At 41.9% G+C, this 24,069-nt stretch overlaps 1 protein-coding gene across 1 annotated transcript in view; it reads right to left on the bottom strand.

Annotated features, from left to right (window-relative positions):
* The window catches only part of LOC309557562 (contactin-associated protein-like 5), a 691,665-nt gene that overhangs the window by 543,354 nt on the left and 124,242 nt on the right, over positions 1-24,069 (bottom strand). The window contains exon 3 of the mRNA XM_082260344.1: positions 20,324-20,517. Coding sequence (XP_082116470.1) covers positions 20,324-20,517 — 194 coding nt within the window. The remainder of the gene's footprint in view (positions 1-20,323; positions 20,518-24,069) is intronic.

Here is a 24,069-nt window from a genome sequence, read left to right on the forward strand (position 1 = left end):
TCTTCTCCGATAGATCAAGGACCCTGCTGTTCTAGGCTCCTGCCTATTTATACACATCTCAACCTCCTACTGGCCATTCTTCCTACCATGGATTGGCTGAGGCTGTATGCAAATTGAGGGTCTGCCTCTTCCAACCCACTAAATTCTGGAATTTATCACAAACCAGGGGGAAGCAGTCAAACCTACATACGGCAAAACCCAGAACATCCAAAAGCAATTCATCTTCCCTCTGTATCTTCTTCTATAGGACAAGGACCCTGCTGTTCTAGGCTCCTGCCTATCGATATACATCTCAACCTCCTACTGGTCATTCTTCCTACCAGGGATTGGCTGAGGCTGTATGCAAAGTGAGGGTCTGCCTCTTCCAACCCACTAAATTCTGGAATTTATCAGAAAGCAGGGGGAAGCAGTTGAACCTACATCCGGCAAAACCCAGAACAGCCAAAAGCAAGCCATCTTCCCACCACTGGCTACAGAGCAGCCAAAAACTCAATTTGCCTCAATACTACTAGCAAATTAACTAGAAGGGTGCTACATGAATGTTCATTTTTTTTTTTTTTTACACAAGCTGGTCTTAAAATCAGATCATTGAAAGGAACAAAACCCCTTTACCTACTGCAAATATTTTTGGAACAGTTAACCTTTTTGGTGGTGTCAGTGCAGTGGGAAATCTATATAGGTTTAGTGTTATTTATTAAATGCCAGATTTGCAGTAGCGTACAGACTTTTTGCAGGCCAATTATTTTGCCTTGTTTGTCCTGTGTGTCCCAGCGGCCCATAAAAGTGCTGAAACCATAATTCAGGGAGGAAAAATCCATTGTTTCCACTTATCGGAATTCTCCAATTGAGTTGAGTTCAATAGCTTAATACCAGGTCAGAAGGTGAAGAATGAAAAAACGTGTCTTATAATTCATGACTTTTGGTCCACACCAAAAATCTTACATCAGCATTAGTAAATGCGCATGCCACCAAAAACACATATAAGAGGGCTGTACAGAAATGAATGCAAAAGTGGGAATCATTTTTTTATTAAGTTCTATAGGTCATTCAAATTTCACATGTTGGTAAGGCTCCTTTCACTTGGGCGTGGGGATCCCCCCCATGTTCCATACCAGCTTCCCCTTTTCGGGTGGTGCTCCACCTTAGGTAAAATGTAAGCAATTACATTAGCTGACGTGGCAATCTGAGACAGAATTGGGAGCAGGTACCTGTCAAAACCTCCTGCTCCCCCCCCCCCCAAAAAAAAAAAGTGCCAAATGTGGCAGTGAAGGGTGCGAACAAGCGGAGCTTCCCCTTTTGGGTGGAGCTCCGCTTTAAGTAAAATGTAAGTAATTACATTAGCTGCATTAAAAAAATATGTAACCCGCTGCACCCAAGCCCCGATGACCTTTAACAGGGTCCTTACGCCCTGAGCGGGATGGGACTGGACTGCATTACTTGGCCACTGTGCCACTGGCCGCACAAAGCACAAACATACAGTAACCTTTAGTGACTTTAATGCTGCTGGGTGCTGGCATCCAATAGGGCTTGCCCAGCCTATCGCAAATTAGTATCAAAAAGAATAGGGAGCTGCCAGCCCAATCACCATATGTAGACCTCTATGAATAGGCCTGTGGGAGGACGAAACGCGTCTGCGTGTGGCTTGGGAGGAGACATCACTGAAGCTGTTTTTCTGCACATAGTGATTGGGCTGGCAACTGGTGTGTGGCTCCCCAATCTTTTTCATACCCATTATGATTAACTTCAATGGGCTGCCCTATGTGCGAAAAACGTATGCAAGAAGTCCTTGACCCTTTTTCAAAATTGCAACAAGCCGCATGGGGCATTATGGGGCGCCCAAAAAGTGCATGTTAGCAGATGCCTGCTGTTAATAATTAATGGCACCGTCATTCATTCGTTAAAAGGGAAAAACCTTCTGTGTGTGGGAGTAGAGTGTGAATCGATACGCACCCTAAGGAAGTACCATCCCTTGAGAAACAATTGTAGAAATCTGAGGTTAGGGACTTTTCCCTTGGTTAATAACCACTGAGCCAACACGTTAAATAAAATCATTTGTACATAACTTTATTTAGAACATTATACAATTTTTAAAAGAAAGGGTTTTTTTCCCATAAAAACAGGTTAATGAACTGCTTGTCCAGGGCGATGTTATCCTGGATTCAAGATCCGGTTTTGTGTACCTTTTAGCCAACATGTTTCGCGGCTGACCCGCTTCATCAGGGCCTCAGATACTTTTTTTTACCTGCACTCTTTTTCTCACCCCATTTCCCTCTTTTTTCCTCTGTCTTCCTCCTTTTTTCTTTTCCTCTTACCCCATTCCTTCTCTTATCTTTCTTTCTCTTTTTCCCCTCCCCCACCTGCTCCCTCCTCTCTCCCCTCCTTTTCCTTCCTCTCGTGGTTTCTCTCTGTGATCGGAGTCACTTTGGTTGGGGGGGGGGGGGGGGGCGTGGAACCCAGCTTATCTTAGAGAGCTTTAAAAATCCCTCTCTCAGCTCCCTGGGCCCCTTTTATGTGTAAGTCACCCTGTGTCTATTAGGGGCACAGGGTGACCAAGAAAATGGTGGACAACTGCTTTTTGGACACTGAGAATGTGGTTTGGATTGCTTCAAATGGAACAGTAATATTTATAAACAATATCCCTCAAGAAATATATGAAGGTTTAATCCCACTTTACACTGTGAGACCTATAGCCTGTTGTAGACCGTTGCCGTGAAGTCTGTAACTCCTAAATAATCAAAGCATTGTTTAGATGTGGATTCCATGTACTCCACCTAGGCTGGGTAAAGTGCCAGTTAATTAGCTCAAGTTAATTAAATCACTGTCCTCTATTAGTTGCTAGTGGGAAAGTAGAAAACTGTTTGTGTTGGTTTTTCCTTAGATATGTTAATTATATTGCTGTACACAAGTTCATCTCCATATGATAATGTAATCAGGCACCTGACCTGGTGGGGTATATATTCAGTGTGAGTTTGTTCAATAAATGTTTAAATGTTCCAAATCTTATCGAGCTATTCTCGACTAGTTTTGTATGGGGGCGGCTAGAATATCTCATATCTATGTTCAAGACTGAAGGAAGCGGTATTCTGACGGAAGCCCACAAACACATTGAGGGGTCCCGGTTCCGTTACACTCTCCTCTTTTTCTCTTTTCCTCTTCTCCCCACACTCCATCCCCTCTTCTTTAATTACTTGGTTTTTATTTTTATTCATTTATTTATATTAATATATATTTAATTTCTCTCTATGTCCCTTGCGGTGCACTATAACACTACAGTATATACTTCCAGCATTCAGATATATGGTATCGTCCTTGCTCCTTTATTTTTTTTTTGGGGGGGGGGTTAGAGATGCTCCCCACGGGCTTCCTAGGCTACTTGCCACCACTCTCTGATGTAATACTATACAGGTAATGTTGTGATACAGTGCCTTGAAATAGTATTCACACCCCTTGACATTTTCCAAATTTTTTTCAAGTTACAACCAAAAACGTAAATGTATTTTATTGGGATTTTATGTGATAGACCAACACAAAGTGGCACATAATTGTGAAGTGGAATTAAAATGATAAATGGTTTTCAAAATGTTTTACAAATAAATCTATGAAAAGTGTGGCGTGCATTTGTATTCACCCCCCGAAGTCAATACTTTGTAGAACCGCCTTCCCCTGCAATTACAGCTGCAAGTCTTTTTGAAGATGTCTCTACCAGCTTTGCACATCTAGAGAGGGACATTTTTGCCCATTCTTCTTTGCAAAATAGCCCAAGCTCTGTCAGATTGGATGGAGAGCGTCTGTGAACAGCAGTTTTCAAATCTTGCCACAGATTCTCAATTGGATTTAGGTCTGGGCTTTGACTGGGCCGTTCTAACACATGAATATGCTTTGATCTAAATCATTCCATTGTAGCTCTGGCTGTATGTTTCGGGTCGTTGTCATGCTGGAAGGTGAACCTCCGCCCCAGTCTTAAGTCTTTTGCAGACTCTTAACAGGTTTTCTTCTAAGACTGCCCTGTATTTGGCTCCATCCATCTTCCCATCAACTCTGACCAGCTTCCCTGTCCCTGCTAAATAAAAGCATCCCCACAACATGATCCTGCCACCATCATGTTTCACGGTGGGGATGGTGTGTTCAGGGTGATGTGCAGTGTTAGTTTTCAGCCACACATAGCGTTTTGCTTTTAGGCCAAAAAGTTCAATTTTGGTCTAATCTGAGCAGAGCACTTTCTTCCACATGTTTGCTGTGTCCCCCACATGGCTTCTCGCAAACTGCAAACTGAACTTCTTATAGCTTTCTTCTTGCCCCTCTTCCATAAAGGCCAGATTTGTGGAGCGCACGACTAATAGTTGTCCTGTGGACAGATTCTCCCACCTGAGCTGTGGATCTCTGCAGCTCCTCCAGAGTTCCCATGGGCCTCTTGGCTGCTTCTCTGATGAATGCTCTCTTTGCCTGGCCTGTCAGTTTAGGTGGGCGGCCATGTCTTGGTAGGGTTGCAGTTGTGCCATATTCTTTCCAATTTCCGATGATGGATTGAACAGCGCTCCGTGAGATATTCAAAGCTTGGGATATTTTTTTTCTTTTATAACCTAACCCTAAACTTCTCCACAACTTTATCCCTGACCTGTCTAGTGTGTTCCTTGGCCTTCATGATGCTCTTTGTTCACTAAGGTCCTCTAACAAACCTCTGAGGGCTTCACAGAACAGCTGCATTTATACTGAGATTAAATTACACACAGGTGGACTCTATTTACTAATTAGGTGACTTCTGAAGGCAATTGGTTCCACTAGATTTTAGTTAGGGGTATCGGAGTAACGGGGGGTGAATACAAATTCATTTATTTGTTAAAAATGTTAAAAACCATTTATAATTTTCCTTCCACTTCACAATTATGTGCCACTTTGTGTTGGTCTATCACATAAAATCCCAATAAAATACATTTATGTTTTTAGTTGTAACGTGACAAAATATGGAAAATTTTAAGGAGTATGAATACTTTTTCAAGGCACTGTATATACCTTTTAGAATATAATGATTTATACCATGAAATATCACCCCCCACTATGTCAAATGTCGCAATAAAATGTAGAACATATATGTATATTTTTTCTGATAACAAAAGATGACGCTGTGTGTAGAGAAATTAATTTGGGATTTTGCTACATGACACATTGATTGTCATATCTTGTACATGTTGTTACAGTTTTTGACAGGGTCTGAGGGCCCTGATGAAGCGGGTCAGCCTGCGAAACACGTTGGCTAACAGATACACAAAACTGGATCTTGAATCCAGGATAACATCAAATTGTTAACCCGTTTTTATGGAACAAACCCCTTTCTTTTATAAATTGTATAATATTCGAAAAAAAGGTTATGTACAAATTATTTTATTCAGTGTTGGCTCAGTGGTTATTAACCCAAGGAAGTACATGAAAAGTCCCAAACCTTACTTAGATTTCTATAATTATCCGCTAAAAGACAGCCCATTTCTATGTGTGTTGGGAAAGCACGCAATTTTGCTCCCATTCCAAACACGCACAGAATGAAGAATGAGAACAAATTGGACAGAAAAGTGAAATACCACACGGTCACGGAGGGCGCACCACGCCATGTTCCGCTGTTTACAAACCGTTTATCTCTGTGAACTAACTTGGCTAATCTGTGTAAAATGTTTGCCGAGAGCAAACTAATGATGCGTTTGTTTAGAGAAAAGCTTTACAACCCCCCCCCCCCCTTTTTCCCCACATCCGGACCCAATCAGCACACTCCTCAATCAGAAATAGTTTATTTGCGTTGGAGATGCCAAGTTTGCAAATTGCATGTTTAATTAGTGTTGTGGATCTGTTGACAGATGGCGGATGGGCGTGAGTTCTCAGAAGAGAAATAGCCCATATTCGTAATTCTGGGTACTTAGAGGGAAATTAAAGCTGACTTACAAGTTTTTCAATACAGATGCATGAAAGTGATTGGTTTAAATCCTAACTCCAGCCAACTTTTTGTTTGTTTTTGGATAAAGTAGGGAAAAGTCAAGACATCTGGCGTGTTTTTACTTTAACATGGCACAACAAAAGGTGAGTGGTCCTCTTCAATCCAGAGCAGCAATCCTTTATACCTGAAACAAAGGATGAAGGGTTCCAATGATGTTTTGTAATCTGAGACAACAAGTTTTAGGGGGTTTTTTGTATATTATAATCAGTCAGAGGATTCTAAAGCCCTGCTCTTCTTCTCTTTCATTCCTTAGGGCTTCCAAGATTCATCAGAGTCATTGGTCAATTGTAACCACTGACATGCTTTTCTATACCTAGAACCCCCACTTGGAAAAATGGAGCAAGGGCTCTGATGGAGTGTGGAGACGGTGAAGGAGTCACCAGGCCCGGATGGCGTACATCCGAGAGTACTCAAGGAACTCAGTAAGGTTATATCTAGATCACTGTTCCTGATCTTTGCTGACAGTATTAGGACAGGAGATGTACCAGGTGATTGGAGGAAAGCTAACGTGATACCAATATTCAAAAAAGGGCAGAGGCATATCCCGGGAAATTATAGGCCTGTCAGTCTGACATCGATAGTATGTAAACTTCTGGAAGGGATGATAAGGGACTATATCGTAGAGTTTGCTAAAGACAACAACATCATCAGCAGTAATCAGCACGGGTTTACAAATGGGCGTTCTTGTCAAACCAATCTCTTAACATTCTACGAGGAGGTGAGCTGTGAGCTAGAAAGGGGGAGACCAGTGGATGTGGTGTACCTGGATTTCGCTAAGGCATTTGATCCCCACAAGCGATTAATTTATAAAATAAGGTCTGCAGGCATCGACCTCAAGGTTTGCTCTTGGATACGGAACTGGCTAAAAGGGCGTGTCCAAAGGGTGGTAATAAATAGCACATACTCAGACTGGTCTGAGGTGGTAAGTGGGGTCCCCCAAGGCTCAGTCCTGGGACCAACCTTGTTCAATTTATTCATAAACAGCATTGAGGACGGGATCAGTAGATCTATATCAGTTTTTGCAGATGACACAAAATTGGGCAGGGCAATAACTGCACAGCATGAGGCAGATATCCTACAGAATGACCTGGACAAAATAACAGAGTGGGCAACGACATGGCAAATGAGGTTTAATGTGGAGAAGTGTAAGGTTTTGCACTTGGGGACTAAAAACATAAAAGCACAATACACGTTTGGAGGGGAACCTTTGGGGGAATCAAAAATGTAGAAAGATCTGGCAGTCTTGGTAGAGGATAGACTAAGCAACAGCATGCAATGTCAAGCAGCAGCTGCCAAAGCCAGCTGAATATTAGCATGTATAAAAAAAGGGAAGTATTCCAGAGATAAAACTATAATCCTACCACTTTATAAAACTCTGGTCCAACCGCATCTGGAGTATTCTGTCCAGTTCTGGTCGCCAGTGCTCAGGAGGGATGTGTTGGAGCTGGAGAGAGTCCAGAGAAGGGCAACTAAACTAATTAGGGGATTGGAGGACCTTAATTATGAAGAACGTCTGCAATCGCTTGATTTATTTTCCCTGGAGAAGAGACGCTGAGAGGGGACATGATAGCAATTTATAAATACCTCAATGGTGATCTCAGCATAGAAAAAAAGCTATTCAGTTGAAAGGATTGCATGAGGACTCGAGGGCATACAATGCGATTAGAGGAGAAGCGTTTTAACCTCAAGCAACGCAGAGGGTTCTTTACTGTTAGGGCTACAGGATTGTGGAATTCTCTACCACAAGAGGTGGTTTCTGCGGGAAGTATGGTTGCTTTCAAAAGACTCTTGGACGTACATCTCAATGATCAGAACATTTAGGGGTATGAGAGATGATTACAGCCACACACACCTACACAGGTTGAACTGGATGAACTATTGTCTTTATTCAACCTCAACTACTATGTACAGTAACTATGTAACGTTTGAGCACTGGCAGGTGGGGAAGGTCACAGACTCAGTGGAGGGAACATGGATTGGTGAGTATACCTTGTGGGGCAGGTGGATAATCAGAGGTCATAAAAGTGTGCGTGTGCCTGGCTATTGGCCCCTTATAGGTTTAGGGCACTTTCACATGGAGAAGGTCACATTCTCCTCCATACCTACAGCCTAGAACCCCCCGCTGTGTAGACAGTGAAGGAGTTTAGATGGGATACCTTGCTGGGCAGTTGGGCTGTCACATGGGGAAGGTCACAGACTCAGTTGAGGGAACATGGATGGGTGAGTATACCTTGCTGGGCAGTTTGTTCTAGTATGAGACCATGAAAAGTGATAACCCTCATGATTGGCCCCCTTATATTTGAGGACTGTCACATGGTGAAGGTCATAGACTCAGTTGAGGGAACATGGATGGGTGCGTATACCTTGCTGGGCAGGTGGATTATCAAAAGACCTGGAAAGGGTCTGACCCTCGCTATTAACCACTCAGGCTTGGGCACTTTCACATAGAGAAGGTCCCATTCTCCTCCATGTTATATGAGTAAAGACGGCACACGAAAAGTCTTCTTCCAAGTAAAATTCTTTATTCCAACATGGATAGCGGTGACAACATGACAAATGCTGACGTGTTTCGGCTTTACGCCTTCCTCATAGCATTCTCCTTCATACCTAGAGCCTAGAACCCCTGCTGTGGAGACAGTGAAGGAGTATAGATGGGTGAGTATATCTTGCTGGGCAGTTTGTTCTAGTAAGAGACCTGTAATGTTCCGGTACCTTTGGTACCCTAAATTACTCTTTTCACAAGTGTATGCGCCCCACCATTCTCTTTTGGAAAGGTGCGCATACACCTTTAAGACTGAAGCTGTCATCACTCAGCGCCGGACTAGATGGCTATTTAAATCGCCGGTTCTCACTCACATGTGTTCGTTCAAACACCCTTACCTGGATGCTAACTTGGCTTGAAGCTTTCGTGCTTGCAAGCATACCTCGCTGACGGAACCTCGCTGCGCTGATCCCTGCATCCCGCTTCCGGATCATTCGCTCCTCCTGAACCAACCTTCGGCTGTATTGCTATTAGTGCTAAGTACCCCGCAGGGGAACCCTCTATAAACTTATACTAAGCTTACACTATCTAGCTCTGCATAGTAAAGACTATTTATCACATCTGCATATCTAGATTGCTAGCTCTTAGGACTACTGCTACTTATTCCTGCACTGGGTTGATCTCTCTTGTATGTCCACCTGCTACTCTGTCATCTGCTACCATACATGATTGCTAAACCTACCTGCATCCATCTGCTACTGTCTTACCTTCAAGTGTCTGTCACCTACCACCTCCACTCAACCTGTCTCTTAAATCTTCATCACTGTGTTACTACATACATAAAGTCACTCTAGGAACCAGCTTGTTGAGTGTGTGTATTTACTAGCTGAATTAAGACCTTCCACACATGATGAGTCATTGAGGTTGGGAATGGTATCTCAGCATCACTCTTACATGACTACTGAAGTGGAATATTTCTGCAGCTGAAAATCCACACCATACATGAAACGCAGGAGCGTTACAAGACCATGAAAAGTGATTACCCTCATGATTGGCCCACTTACGTTTGAAGACTGTCACATGGTGAAGGTCACAGACTCAGTTGAGGGAACATGGATGGGTGAGTATACCTTTCTGGGCAGGTGGATTATCATAAGACCATGAAAGTGTCTGGTCCTGGCTATTAGCCACTCAGGCTTGGGCACATTTACATGGAGGAGGTCACATTCTACTCCATACCTTGAGCCTAGAACCCCCGCTGTAAAGACAGTGAAGGAGTATAGATGGGTGAGTATACCTTGCCGGGCAGTTTGTTCTAGTATGAGACCATGTAAAGAGATTACCCTCATGATTGGCCTCCTTACGTTTGAGGACTGTCACATGGTGAAGGTCACATACTCAGTTGAGGGAACATGGATGAGTGTGTATACCTTTCTGGGCAGGTGGATTATCAAAAGACCATGAAAGTGTCTGGCCCTGGCTATTAGCCACTCAGGCTTGGGCACATTTACACGGAGGAGGTCACATGCTTCTCTATACCTAGAACCCCCACTTGGAGAAATGAAGCAAGGGATCTCGTGTGGAGATGGTGAAGGAGTATGGATGGGTGAGTATACCTTGCTGAGAAGTTGAGCTATCAGGAAACCATGACAGTGTTTAGGCCTGGTGATTGGCTCCTCACGCTTGAGCACTGTTTCATGGGGAAGGTCACATACTAAGTTGAGGAAACATGGATGGGTGAATATACCTTGTGGAGCAGGTGGGCCATCCGGAGGAACTGTAACTTTGCCCGGAATTGAAAAAGTGATGGTGTCTCTTTAATCATGTGCCGAAAAATAAAACAAAATGGGCGTTTTGCCGTATACATGATTGCATTGAACACTTGCGTGTTCTGCAGGGGGCACAGCTTTAATGTATTCACCTTGCTAAGTCAACCTTCACTACTCTCAGTAAATCAGCCTCGGCAGGGACTCACTAATGACCCAAATGACGGCTTCTATACTTCTACCCTGACAGGCTTGCTTAAGGTAGATGAAAACTTTGAAACTTTTCAGGTTTCTTGGCTGAATCATCAGAACTAAAAAAAAAAAAAAAAAAAATAGAAACCCACACCAAGCAACTAAAAGGAAATTCTACATATTCCATGATGATGAAAGTAAGTGCAGCTCACGAAGGCAGCTAAATGTGTGGCATTATTAAGAGCCGCATCGTAGGAGGTCCTGTACAATAAAGCATCTCGAAAACTCTTAATGCTGCATAATTGATGGCGCACTCCTTCACCATCCATTTCAATCCAGAGGCGCTGTAAGCGGCACCGACTTTAATATTCCCCGAGACATATAGCTGCAAGGAAAATTCCTTTTTAGCTTGTTTCCTTTGAGTAAAAGAGTAGAAAGTGCGGCTTTTAGGGAAGACCGCACCATCGACTCATCCAGGTTCCATTTGCATTAATGTCACCAATACAATGAGAAAGAAAACACATTTAGCGCCTTTTAGCAAAAGCTTTCCAGCGATAAATAAAACTTTAGTATTTTTTTCTGATAAAAAAAGCTAACCCTAGAAGAAATGTCAACCTAATTGTGTCTAACTTAGAGAAATGGAAATGCATTCATGCATAAAAATCCCTCTGTAAGTGCTCCTCAATGTTTTTGGCTATGGTCCCTACCACCAGGAGGGTAGCCAGGTACTCTAAGACCCCTAAGACCCCATTCACACTGGGACGACCTGTCAGGCGACCTGGTCGCCTGACAGGTCGCCGTAGGTCGCCTGCCATAGAGAAGCTGTGGACCCGTTCTAATAGGAGCGATAAAAGTCGCTCCAACTTAGAAAAAGGGTCCGGAGCTTCTTTGGGGCGACATGGAGCGACCTGCAGTGACTTCAATGATATGAAGTCCGTGCCGGCCGCTCCGAGGTCGCCCCGGCAAGTAGCGTCGCCCCAGTGGGAACGGGGTCTTAGAGTGGTAAGAAATATGGCCGGCTTAACTGTAGGAACATACCCAAACCCATGGCTCCGCTCCAGACTTGCTCCTTTCAACCCACAAAGATGACCCAGGTGCTGTCTCCACTCTCAGTCAAAGGTAAATATAAGCTGCACGCTAAGTCTCGGTTCACACTAGGTCACTCCGACTTCGGGGGCAACCTGTGAAGTCGCGTGCACCGTGACTTCGGCCCGACTTGCACGGACTTCATAAAATGAATGTCTATGCAAGTCGCTTCGAGGTCGCCCCGAAGTAGTACAGGACCCTTTTTGTAAGTCGGAGCGACTTGTGTCGCTCCTATTAGAACGGGTCCTGTAGCACTGCATGGACCGCGACGGACCGCAACTTGTCAGGCTGACAAGTCGCCTGACAATTCGCAGTAGTGTGAATGGACACTAAAACTTAGCTCTTCTTTATATATTTAATTTGTCCAAAAAATTAAACTGCAAACATTGATATCTCCACCCAAAACCACCGTCCTCAACGCATTTCACCACTGATGGCTTACACTTATGGAAAGGAGAGCAAGCAAGCAGTGGTGAAACGTGTCAAAGAACCTTGTCTTAACTGGTTCCCGACCGGCTGCCGCATTTTTACTGCGACAATGTGGCTCTGCTGCGCAAATCGGCGTAGGTCTTCGTTCCGTCGCGAGCAGGCAGCTGGGGGCGAGCGTGCGCCGCCGCCAGCGCTCCCGCCCCCACTTGGCAGCAGGGAAGCCAATGCATGGGTCAGGCGGCCACCTGACATCCGCGATCGCTCCCTGCTGAGAGAGAAGGACGGTTGGCTGTTGTAAACACATCTGACCATTCTTCTCCCTGGAATGATCACAGAGCGCCTGTGATCCTTCAATATAGGAACACAGGTCTCTATGATCATTTCAGAAGCCACGCCCCCCCCCCCCCACAGTTAGAATCACTCCTCTAACCTCACATTTAACCCCTTGATCACTTACAATGTTAACCCCTTCCCTGCCAGTGTCATTATTACAGTAACAGTGCATATTTTTAGCACTGATTACTGTAGTAATGTCATTAGTTCCCCCAAAAGTGTAAAAAATGCCAGTCAGGGGTCCGATCTATCCGTTTCAATGTTGCAGTCCTGCTAAAAATTGCAGATCGCTGCAATTACTAGTAAAAAAAAAAAAAAAAAAAAAAAAAAAAAACAGTAAAAAAGACATAAATCTTTCCTATAGTTTGTAGACGCGATAACTTCTGCGCAAACCAATCAAAATACGCCTATTGCGATTTTTTTACAAAAATATGTAGCAGAAAACAAATTGGCGTAAAATGTTAAAAAAACTTTGATTTTACAAATTTTTTTTGAGAATGTTATATAGCAGAATGAGAAAAATATTGCTTTTCTTCAGAATTGTCGCTTTATTGTTGTTTATAGAGCAAAAAATAGAAATCAAGTGATCAAATACCACCAAAAGAAAGCTCTATTTGTGGGGAAAAAAGGACATCAATTTTATTTGGGTACAGCGTCGCACGACCGTGCAATTGTCAGTTAAAATAATGCAGTGCCAGATTGCAAAAAATGGCCTGGTCATTAAGGGGAGAAAACTTCCGGTCCAGAAGTGGTTATTATTTATTTATTTTTTTTTTATAAATTTTTATTGGTATTTCAAAAAACAAAACAGATAACAAGGAAATGCGGACGCAGCCGCTAAATACCAAGTAATAAACAGTACAACAATTCAAAGCTAGGCATAAGATAAGTATTATAACAGAAGTGGTTATTTTATTAAAAAAAAAAATGATACTGTGAACATTGATGTCTTGAAACCACCTTCCTCTACGCGTTTCACCACTGCTGGCTTACTCATATGGATAGGGGAGCAAGTCAGCAGTGGTGAAACGCGTGAATGAAGGTAGTTTTGGGTGCAGACATCAATGTATGCAGTTTCATTGTTTGACAAATTAAATATAAAGAAGAGCTAAGTTTTGGAGTGCAGCTTATGTTTACCTTTATCTAAAATGTAACTATTTTGGCTGGAGTTTTCCACCGGGGGTCAACCAGATACTGTGACCCACTGTGCATAGTATAAGTGCTAGGAAATATAGCTTTTTTTTATATAACCTATTTGGCTGTGCTACTCCATCAAGGGTCAGTAAGGTTATCTAAGGCTCTCCACTTAAAGTTGAGCTCCACCTAAAAGGGGAAGCTCCGCTTGTTCGCGCCCTCCCCTCCTCCACTGCTACATTTGGTAATTTGTGGGGGGAGCAGTACCTGGTTTTGAATCGCCATGGCGATCTCTAAGTATTTCTGCCCCCCCCCCTCCCCACGCACGCTACCTTCTGGGACAAACACAGGTCCCAGAAGATGGTGGGGCCATCAGAAAGGGCAGCACGACTCGCGCATGCGCAGTAGGAAACCGACTGTGAAGCCTGAAGGATTCACTACTGATTTCCCTTAGTGAAGTGCTTGCAGCCGAAGCTGATTAACTACTTCTGGACCAGAAGTTTTTCCCCCTTGATGACCAGGCCATATTTTGCGATTCGGCACTCCGTTACTTTAACGGACAATTGCGCTGTCCTGCGACGCTGTACCTAAATAAAATTGATGTTCTTTTTTCCCACACAAATAGAGCTTTCTTTTGGGGGTATTTAAACACCTGTGCGATATTTTTTTTTTTTTTTTGCCCTATAAACAAAAAAACGACAATTCTGAAAAAAAAAAAAAACAACATTTTTCACATTCTGCTGTATAATATTCCCAAAAGAAAAATGTTACATCAAATTTTTTCATCCTTTTAGGCCAATTTGTATTCTGCTACATATTTTTGGTAAAAAAAAAAAATCGCAATAAGCGCAAAATATATCATGACTACAAACTACGGGAAAGATTTATGAAATTTGTATTTATTTTTTTTTTTTTTTACTAGTAATGGCAGCGTTCATGATTTTTTGCAGGACTGCGACATTGCGGCGGACAGATCGGACCCCTAACTGACATTTTTGACACTTTTGGGGGGACCAGTGACAATACTACAGTAATCAGTGCTAAAAATATGCACTGTTACTGTAATAATGGCATTCGCAGGGAAGGGGTTAACCTAGGGGTGATCAATGGGTTAAATGTAAGCCTAGGGGAGTGTTTACTAACTGTGGGGGGATGGGCTTTTGAAATGATCATAGAGACCTGTGATCCTATATAGAAGGATCACAGGGGCTCTGTGATCATTCCAGGGAGAAGAACGGTCAGCTGGGTTTATAAAGGCTGACCGTTCTTCTCTCTCAGCGGGGAGCGATCCAGGGGTAATCACAGGTGCCGGTCCCGTGCATTGGAGTCCCCGCTGCTGAGTGGGGGTGGGAGCACGCCGCTGGCACTCCAGCACCAGGCGCGCGACCGATGTACCCCCTACATTGGTTTGTATAACTGTGGTGGGCAGTCTGTAACTGGTTAAGGACCAGGCTTTTTCTTCCACTTTTTGTTTACATGTAATAATCAGGAGGGTATTTTTTGCTAGAAAATTACTTAGAACCCCCAAACATCATATATATATATATATATATATATATATATATATATATATATATATACACACATTTTTTTTTTTTTAAAGCAGAGGCCCTAGAGAATAAATTGGTGGGGTTTTTTTTCTTCTCTCACACAGTATTTTCGCAGCGTTTTTTAAAATGCAATTTTTTTTTGGGGGGGGGGGGTAAAACATACACTTCTTTGAATATAAATGCATTAAAAAAAATTACATAACTATCTTTTTTTGGAAAATACAGTATCTCACAAAAGTGAGTATACCCCTCACATTTTTGTAAATATTTTATTCTATCTTTTCATGTGACAACACTGAAGAAATGACACTTTGCTACAATGTAAAGTAGTGAGTGTACAGCTTGTATAACAGTGTAAATTTGCTGTCCCCTCAAAATAACTCAACACACAGCTATTAATGTCTAAACTGCTGGCAACAAAAGTGAGTGACAATGTCCAAATTGGGCCCAATTAGCCATTTTCCTTCCCCGGTGTCATGTGACTCGTTAGTGTTACAAGGTCTCAGGTGGGAATGGGGAGCAGGTGTGTTAAATTTGGTGTTATCGCTCTCACTCTCATACTGGTCACTAGAAGTCCAACATGGCACCTCATGGCAAAGAACTCTCTGAGGATCTGAAAAAAAAAAAAAAATGTTGCTCTACATAAAGATGGCCTAGGCTTTAAGAAAATTGCCACGACCCTGAAACTGAGCTGCAGCATGGTGGCCAAGACTATAAAGTGGTTTAACAGGACAGGTTCCACTCAGAACAGCCCTCGGCATGGCCGACCAAAGAAGTTTATTGCACGTGCTCAGCATCATATCCTGAGGTTGTCTTTGGGAAATAGACGTATGAGTGCTGCCAGCATTGCTGCAGAGGTTGAAGGGGTGGGGGTGGGGGGTCAGCCTGTCAGTGCTCAGACCATACGCCGCACACTGCATCAAATTGGTCTGCATGGCTGTCGTCCCAGAAGGAAGCTTCTTCAAAAGATGATGCACAAGAAAGCCTGCAAACAGTTTGCTGAAGACAAGCAGACTAAGGACATGGATTACTGGAACCATCTCCTGTGGTCTGATGAGACCAAGATAAACTTATTTGGTTCAAATGGTGTCAAGTGTGTGTGGCGGCAACCAGGTGAGGAGTACAAAGACAAGTGTGTATTGCCTACAGTCAACCATGGGGGTGGGAGTGTCATGGTCTGGGGCTGCATGAGTGTTGCCAGCACTGGGGAGCTACAGTTCATTGAGGGAACCATGAATGCCAACATGTACTGTGACATACTGAAGCAGAGCATGATCCCCTCTATTCAGAGACTGGGCCGCAGGGCAGTATTCCAACATGATAACGACCACAAACACCTCCAAGACGACCACTGCCTTGCTAAAGAAGCTGAGGGTAAAGGTGGTGGATTGGCAAAGCATGTCTCCAGACCTAAACCCTATTGAACATCTGTGGGACATCCTCAAATGAAAGGTGGATGAGCGCAAGGTCTCTAACATCCACCAGCTCTGTGATGTCATCATGGAGGAGTGGAAGAGGACTCCAGTGGCAACCTGTGAAGCTCTGGTGAACTCCATGCCCAAGAGGGTTAAGGCAGTGCTGGAAAATAATGGTGGCCACACAAAATATTGACACTTTGGGCCCAATTTGGACATTGTCACTTAGGGGTGTACTCACTTTTGTTGCCAGCGGTTTAGACATTAATGGCTGTGTGTTGAGTTATTTTGAGGGGACAGTAAATTTACACTGTTATACAAGCTGTACACTCACTACTTTACATTGTAGCAAAGTGTCATTTCTTCAGTGTTGTCACATGAAAAGATAGAATAAAATATTTACAAAAATGTGAGGGGTGTACTCACTTTTGTGAGATACTGTATAAAAGATGATGTTATGCTGAGTAAATAGATACCAAACATGTCACGCTTTAAAATTGTGCATGCCTGTGCAGCGGCGAAAAACAATGTAAATTTTACCAGCAATAGGTGCTTCAAAAATCCTTTACAGGTTAACGCGTTAGATTCAAGGTGCTAAAATAACTGCTCATAATCTGACATTCGCAGTGATACCGTACATGTGTGGGACGATTGCTGCTTCGGTGCGTGCGGGACCAACGTCTTTGCTTACGAGGAGGGGGGGGGGGGGGCTTGAAAGACTCTTTAATTTAATTACATTTTTTTATTTAATTATTAATTTTTTTAATTCTTACACTTGCTTTTAAAAAAAAATGTTTTGGAACACTTTTGTTGCTGTCACAAGGAATGTAAACATCCTTGTGACAGCAATCGGCAGTGACAGGTCCTCTTTATGGAGGGATCTGGGATCTATAAGACCCCAAATCCCTCCTCCTCTCTTAAAAGCATTCAAAACACCAAGATCAATGTTTTTGAATACTTTAGATTTTTTGAAAATGGCGCCTGTGACATCGGGGTAAACTGGAAGTGATGTCAGGTTCTGGGTTAGCATAGCAGAGACCAGATCAAAGCCAATCCTGGCTTTAAATGATCAATATAAATAAGAATTGGCGCTAAATCCTAATAGTGCAATCATAATTAATCATATGCTATATAATGTGGAATGAAAACAACTAAACATGCAGTGAATAAATTATGAGCAAAATATATCATTGAAAAAAATTGTAGGGAAAAAAATCAATCATTTGAAAGTGATATAATGAAAAAGGTGCAAAATCCAGTATTAGGTGAACATAAAAAAAAGTCCTTTAAATGAAAAAGTAATTTTCAATATCAAACAAGAGTGTCTATAAAGTGCAAAAAAAAGTGTATAAGTAACGTTAATTGATTAAATCCACCACCAAGCACCAACACTTAGCATACGCTTCTTACCAGATAGGGTGGAACATAAATTATAATGGTCATAAAAGCACAAAATAATCCGGCATCCGAGATAGGCGGTGGCTGCTCAGCAGCAGCTCCAAATGTATCGGGAATAAAAAAAATGAACAAGCATAGTGAAGCCTGCTAACATTTAAGTCCTTTTATTTGAAATATGTAAAAGTATAAGTACCTTCAATAGGTTGTAACAGGCACAAATGAGTCAAAGACCAGCAGACTTTCAGCTCATGAGAAAAGAACGCCATTAGTAAGGCTGCATTCACACTTGAGCGTAGCGTTTTACCGCAATTTTTAACACAATTTTCACCGCGATTTTCAGGTGTTTTTGAAGGCAGGCATTGACATCTATCAAAAACGCTGGTAATCAGCCCAAAAAGAAGCTCATGTACTTTTTTCAGCTACAGGCATTTTGCAAAACGCTCAGATGTGAACAGGGGCCGATTAAATGAATGGGGTTTTACTTGTTGGGCGTTTTGGAACTTTTTTTGAGCGTTTTTGGAGCTGAAAAACAATCAAAAACGCCCAGGTGTGAATGGAACCTAAAGGCTATGCAAACATGATGTTTTCAGTAACAGCCAAAAATGACGTGTTTCGTCATCGGTGACGTCATATCTGGGGCAGGACGAATATCAGAATCCTTGCTTTGTTTGCGTGTTTGACTAGCTGGCTCGGGGACGGGAGAGCACAAATGAGTCAAAAACCAGCAGACTTTCAGCTCATGAGAAAAGAACGCCATTAGTAAGGCTGCATTCACACTTGAGCGTAGCGTTTTACCGCAATTTTTAACACAATTTTCACCGCGATTTTCAGGTGTTTTTGAAGGCAGGCATTGACATCTATCAAAAACGCTGGTAATCAGCCCAAAAAGAAGCTCATGTACTTTTTTCAGCTACAGGCATTTTGCAAAACGCTCAGATGTGAACAGGGGCCGATTAAATGAATGGGGTTTTACTTGTTGGGCGTTTTGGAACTTTTTTTGAGCGTTTTTGGAGCTGAAAAACAATCAAAAACGCCCAGGTGTGAATGGAACCTAAAGGCTATGCAAACATGATGTTTTCAGTAACAGCCAAAAATGACGTGTTTCGTCATCGGTGACGTCATATCTGGGGCAGGACGAATATCAGAATCCTTGCTTTGTTTGCGTGTTTGACTAGCTGGCTCGGGGACGGGAGAGCACAAATGAGTCAAAAACCAGCAGACTTTCAGCTCATGAGAAAAGAACGCCATTAGTAAGGCTGCATTCACACTTGAGCGTAGCGTTTTACCGCAATTTTTAACACAATTTTCACCGCGATTTTCAGGTGTTTTTGAAGGCAGGCATTGACATCTATCAAAAACGCTGGTAATCAGCCCAAAAAGAAGCTCATGTACTTTTTTCAGCTACAGGCATTTTGCAAAACGCTCAGATGTGAACAGGGGCCGATTAAATGAATGGGGTTTTACTTGTTGGGCGTTTTGGAACTTTTTTTGAGCGTTTTTGGAGCTGAAAAACAATCAAAAACGCCCAGGTGTGAATGGAACCTAAAGGCTATGCAAACATGATGTTTTCAGTAACAGCCAAAACTGACGTGTTTCGTCATCGGTGACGTCATATCTGGGGCAGGACGAATATCAGAATCCTTGCTTTGTTTGCGTGTTTGACTAGCTGGCTCGGGGACGGGAGAGCCTGAGCAAGCCAGGTGAAGGCGGCAGGAGAGGGAGGCGTCCCTTCCTGCTGCTATGTAAAAGTAGTCGAGTTAGTTAGCCACTCTGAATTACAAGAGAGCCGACCACTGGCCCTAAAAAACAGTACCAGGGTGATGTACCAGTTATGTGACTGGTTGGTAAGTGGTTAATAAATGTAACTGTCCAAATATAAACTTTTTTTGGCTACAGTACTTAACCAGGGGTCAGCCAGGTACTCTAAGACCCCCTATGATGATACGTCTATGAATATAACTCGTTAATTTATAACTTTTTTTGAGTGCATTGTCCCAACAGGGGTTAACCAGGTACTTTAGCTCCCACTGTAAATATAGCTTCATAAGGCAATATTTTTTTTTTTTTTAAATTTGGGCATTTATGGAAAATACCACGTTCTGGTCACTAGATGGAAATAATATGGCAAACATGCATGGTGGTTAAGACATTGGCACAGTGAATTTACATTGACCTCTTAATATTAAAAAAATATATATATTAAAATATTTAAAAAAATATCTGTAAGGATTAGCTGAAGCAAAAATGGACAGTTTTCGGTCTACAGGAAAAAAAAAAAATATATATTATTTATATATATATATATATATATATATATATATATATATATAAATAAATAGAAGGCATTACCCCTACCCAGATTACATTGACCTTTTAATTTAAACAAAAATATATTAAAATATTTAAAAAAAAATTCTTTAAAGATTAGCTGAAGCAAAAATGGACAGTTTTCTGTCTACAGAAAAAAGAAAAAAAAAAAAAATATATATATATATATATATATATATATTTATTTATTTATTTAGATAAATAGAAGGCATTACAATGACAGCACCTACCCAGATGGTGTTGTCATGGTGGTACGGTCTCCAGTTGCGTCCCGTGTCACTGAACATCACGCTAAATCGCGTCACCCAATCAGAGCTCCCGTACCTGCCCTGCGTCGCCGTCCCCGTAATGTTGAATCTTTCTCCCAGATCTACCTGCAACCATTGCTTCCCATTCGATTCCAGTGGCGTCCAGCCCCCGGCTCCTGAAAACGAGAAAAAGACATAAATATATAAACACGGTTTATCTGAAATGTAATGGCTGTATTGTTCTGTAATTGGCTTTGAAAGAAACACTCATCAAATTATATCCGCCAATACATCGTAATCTCCGGATTAAGGGCTAAACGAAATGAGCAACGCGCTAATCTCGTGCTGGAGCCTCATTTGCAGGAAAACGATTTTAACGTGATGCAAATTAGGTAATGACATGCACGGGGTTAAATCAGGAGAAGGGGGGGGGGTGTGGAGTGATGGTGGGTTTTTTTCAAGCAGGCACACAGTGTTAACAGAGTTGTTCACATTTTAGATCACACAGTAGGGCGGGAGACAAGTTGTTGTCCACATGTTACAAAGTTTCAATATCTTTAAGTAAACTAGACAATAAGTATTATTATTATTATTATTATACAGGATATATACACTCACCAGACACTTTATTATGTACACCTGTTCTCAATCTTTTGGATCTTCTTTAAGATCTGGTGAGTGTGGAAGCCATTGGAGTACAGTGACCTTATTTGGTGAGTGTGGAGGCCATTGGAGGAAAGTGACCTGATCTGGTGAGTGTGGAGGCCATTGGAGTACAGAGACCTGACCTGGTGAGTGTGGAGGCCATTGGAGTACAGTGACCTGATCTGGTGAGTGTGGAGGCCATTGGAGTACAGTGATCTGATCTGGTGAGTGTGGAGGCCATTGGAGTACAGTGACCTGATCTGGTGAGTGTGGAGGCCATTGGAGGACAGTGACCTGATCTGGTGATTATGGAAGCCATTGGAGGACAGTGACCTCATTGTCATGGTGAAGAAACCAGTGGTGAGATGATTGGAGCTTTGTGACATGGTGCATTATCCTGCTGGAAGGAACCATCAGAAGATGGGGACACTGTAGTCATAAAGGGATGGACATGGTCAGCAGCAATACTCAGGTAGATCGTTGTGTGAACTTTTTCTTCTGGCGATTCCCTTCACTGTAAAAAAAATTATAGCGGCAATTCAGCCGCTTGATTGTTTTTACAGGTGGCGTAGGGGATCCCCCCCCCCCCGATGATTCTACTGACTTACCCGTGCGACTGGTGAGCCTGGGAAATCCACCGACGTCCAGCCCCAACAGTTGTAAACACAGCTGGGAAGCCAAAATCATTTTTATTTATTTATTTATTTATTTTTATCTCAGGCTTTGCAACCTAGAGGAGAGATGTGGGAACTTATAGACCCCCGATCTCTCCATTAAGAGGACCTGTCATGCCCTATTCCTACTACAAGGGATGTTTACATTGCTTGTAATAGGGAAATCATTATAAAAAAAATTAAAAGGGAAAGTTTAACAAAAATAAATAAAATAAAATAGACAATAAAAAACAAAAATTGAAAAATTCACGACCCCCCCATCTAATCAGCATCTTGATACGCCACACCTGTGAGGTGGATGGATTATCTCGGCAAAGGAGAAGCGCCCACTAACACAGATTTAGACAGATTTGTGAACAATATTTGAGAGAAATAGGCCATTTGTGTACATAGAAAGTCTTAGATCTTTGAGTTCAGCTCATGGAAAATGGGGGCAAAAACAAAAGTGTTGCGTTTATAATGTTGTTCAGTGTATATATATATATATATATATATATACATACATATACATAATCAAATCTGTCCAGTTTTGGGCACCGGTCCTCAGGAAGGATGTGCTGGAACTGGAGAGAGTCCAGAGAAGGGCAACAAAAATAATTAGGGGAATGGAGGACATCAGCTATGAGGAAAGACTGCAAGCACTGAACTTATTCTCTCTGGAGAAGAGACATTTGAGAGGGGATATAATATAAATGTACAAATATTGTACTGGCGACCCGAGCATAAGGAACAAACTATTCAGAGAAAGGAGATACAATAAGACACGTGGCCACTCGCTAAAACTAGAGAAAAGGCGGTTTAACCTTAAAGTACGTAGGGGGCTCTTCACTGTCAGAGCAGTAAGGATGTGGAATTCTCTTCCACAAGCAGTGGTATCAGCAGGGAGCATCGATAGTTTCAAAAAACTATTAGATGGGCACCTTAGAGACCACAACATACAGGGGTATAGAATGTAGAACATACAGGGGTATAGAATGTACAACATACAGGGGTATAGAATGTAGAACATACAGGGGTATACAATGTACGGCTAACAGCAAACACACATCATAGGTTGAACTGGATGGACTGATGTCTTTTTTCAACCTCACTAACTATGTAACTATTTAACTATGTAAATGCAATCTGATGAAAGAGTGAGAGAGATTGGCAGAGGAGAGCACAGTTAGCTGCATGGTTCAAACTCCTGGATCATTTCAGAACCATGGACAGGGACTACATAGAAAACTCAGCTACTGGGTGATTTTGAAGTGGTTGAAAAGGCAGAAGGTTATTTACTTTCATGTCTCCTATTCATGAAGATAAAAAAAAAACCTCTGCATGCAGCTCCCTGTCCAATATTATGTGGGCGCAATAACTTTTGCGCAAAACAATCAATATACGCTTATTGGGATTGTTTTTTTCCCCAAAAAAATGTAGCAGAATACAAATTGGCCTAAAAGGATGAGAAAATGTTATTTTTTAGTTTTTAGTTTTTTTTTTTTCTGGAAATGTTATATAGAAGAAAGTAAAAAATATTGTTTTTTTTTTCAGAATTGTCGCTCTTTTTTATTTGTTTATAGCGCAAAAAAATAAAAACCGCACAGGTGATCAAATACCACTAAAAGAAAACTCTATTTGTGGGAAAAAAATAGATTTTAGAGGCGGTGGGAGGGGAGCATCGCCCTCCAATGCTTCTACTGACTCGTTCATGTGTTCGGTGAGCCAGAGAAATCCACCAACGGCGGAAGTTTACCATAAAGCTGTCCGAGGACCAGATGGTCCCTGGTCATCTCTATGACTTTCAGAGGCTGGGCGTGACATGTTAACGTCACGTCCTGCCCCCGGCAGTTGTAAACCCTGCCGTGTTGTCGGCTGGGAAGCCGAGATTGTTTTTTTTTTTTTCTTTTCTTAACTCAGGCTTTGCAGCATAGAGGAAAGATGTGACCCCCAATCTCTCTAAAAAGAGGACATGTCATGCCCTATTCCTATTACAAGGGATGTTTACATTCCTTGTAATAGGAATAAAGTGATCAAAAATATATATATATATTAAAGGGAAAGTGTAAAAAAATAAAATAAATAAATAAAATAAACAATAAAAAAAAAAAAAGTTCCAGATCCCCCCGCGCTCGCACGCAAAAGCGAACGCATAGGTAGGTCGCATCCGCATATGTAATATTTATAATAATATATTTATAATGTTAAAAAAAATAATAAAACATTTTAAAGAATATCTGCAAAGAATAGCTGAAGCAAAAGTGGACAGTTTTCAGAAAAAAAAGATATATATATATATATATGCTAGAAAATTACGTAGATCCCCTAAACATTATAGATATATATATATATAAATATATATATATACTGTATATATTTGTAATATATATATATATATATATATATATATATATATATACACACACATAT

This window comes from Pelophylax lessonae (assembly GCF_965119305.1).
Source record: "Pelophylax lessonae genome assembly, chromosome: 6".
In the NCBI taxonomy this organism is placed as follows: Eukaryota; Metazoa; Chordata; class Amphibia; order Anura; family Ranidae; genus Pelophylax; species Pelophylax lessonae.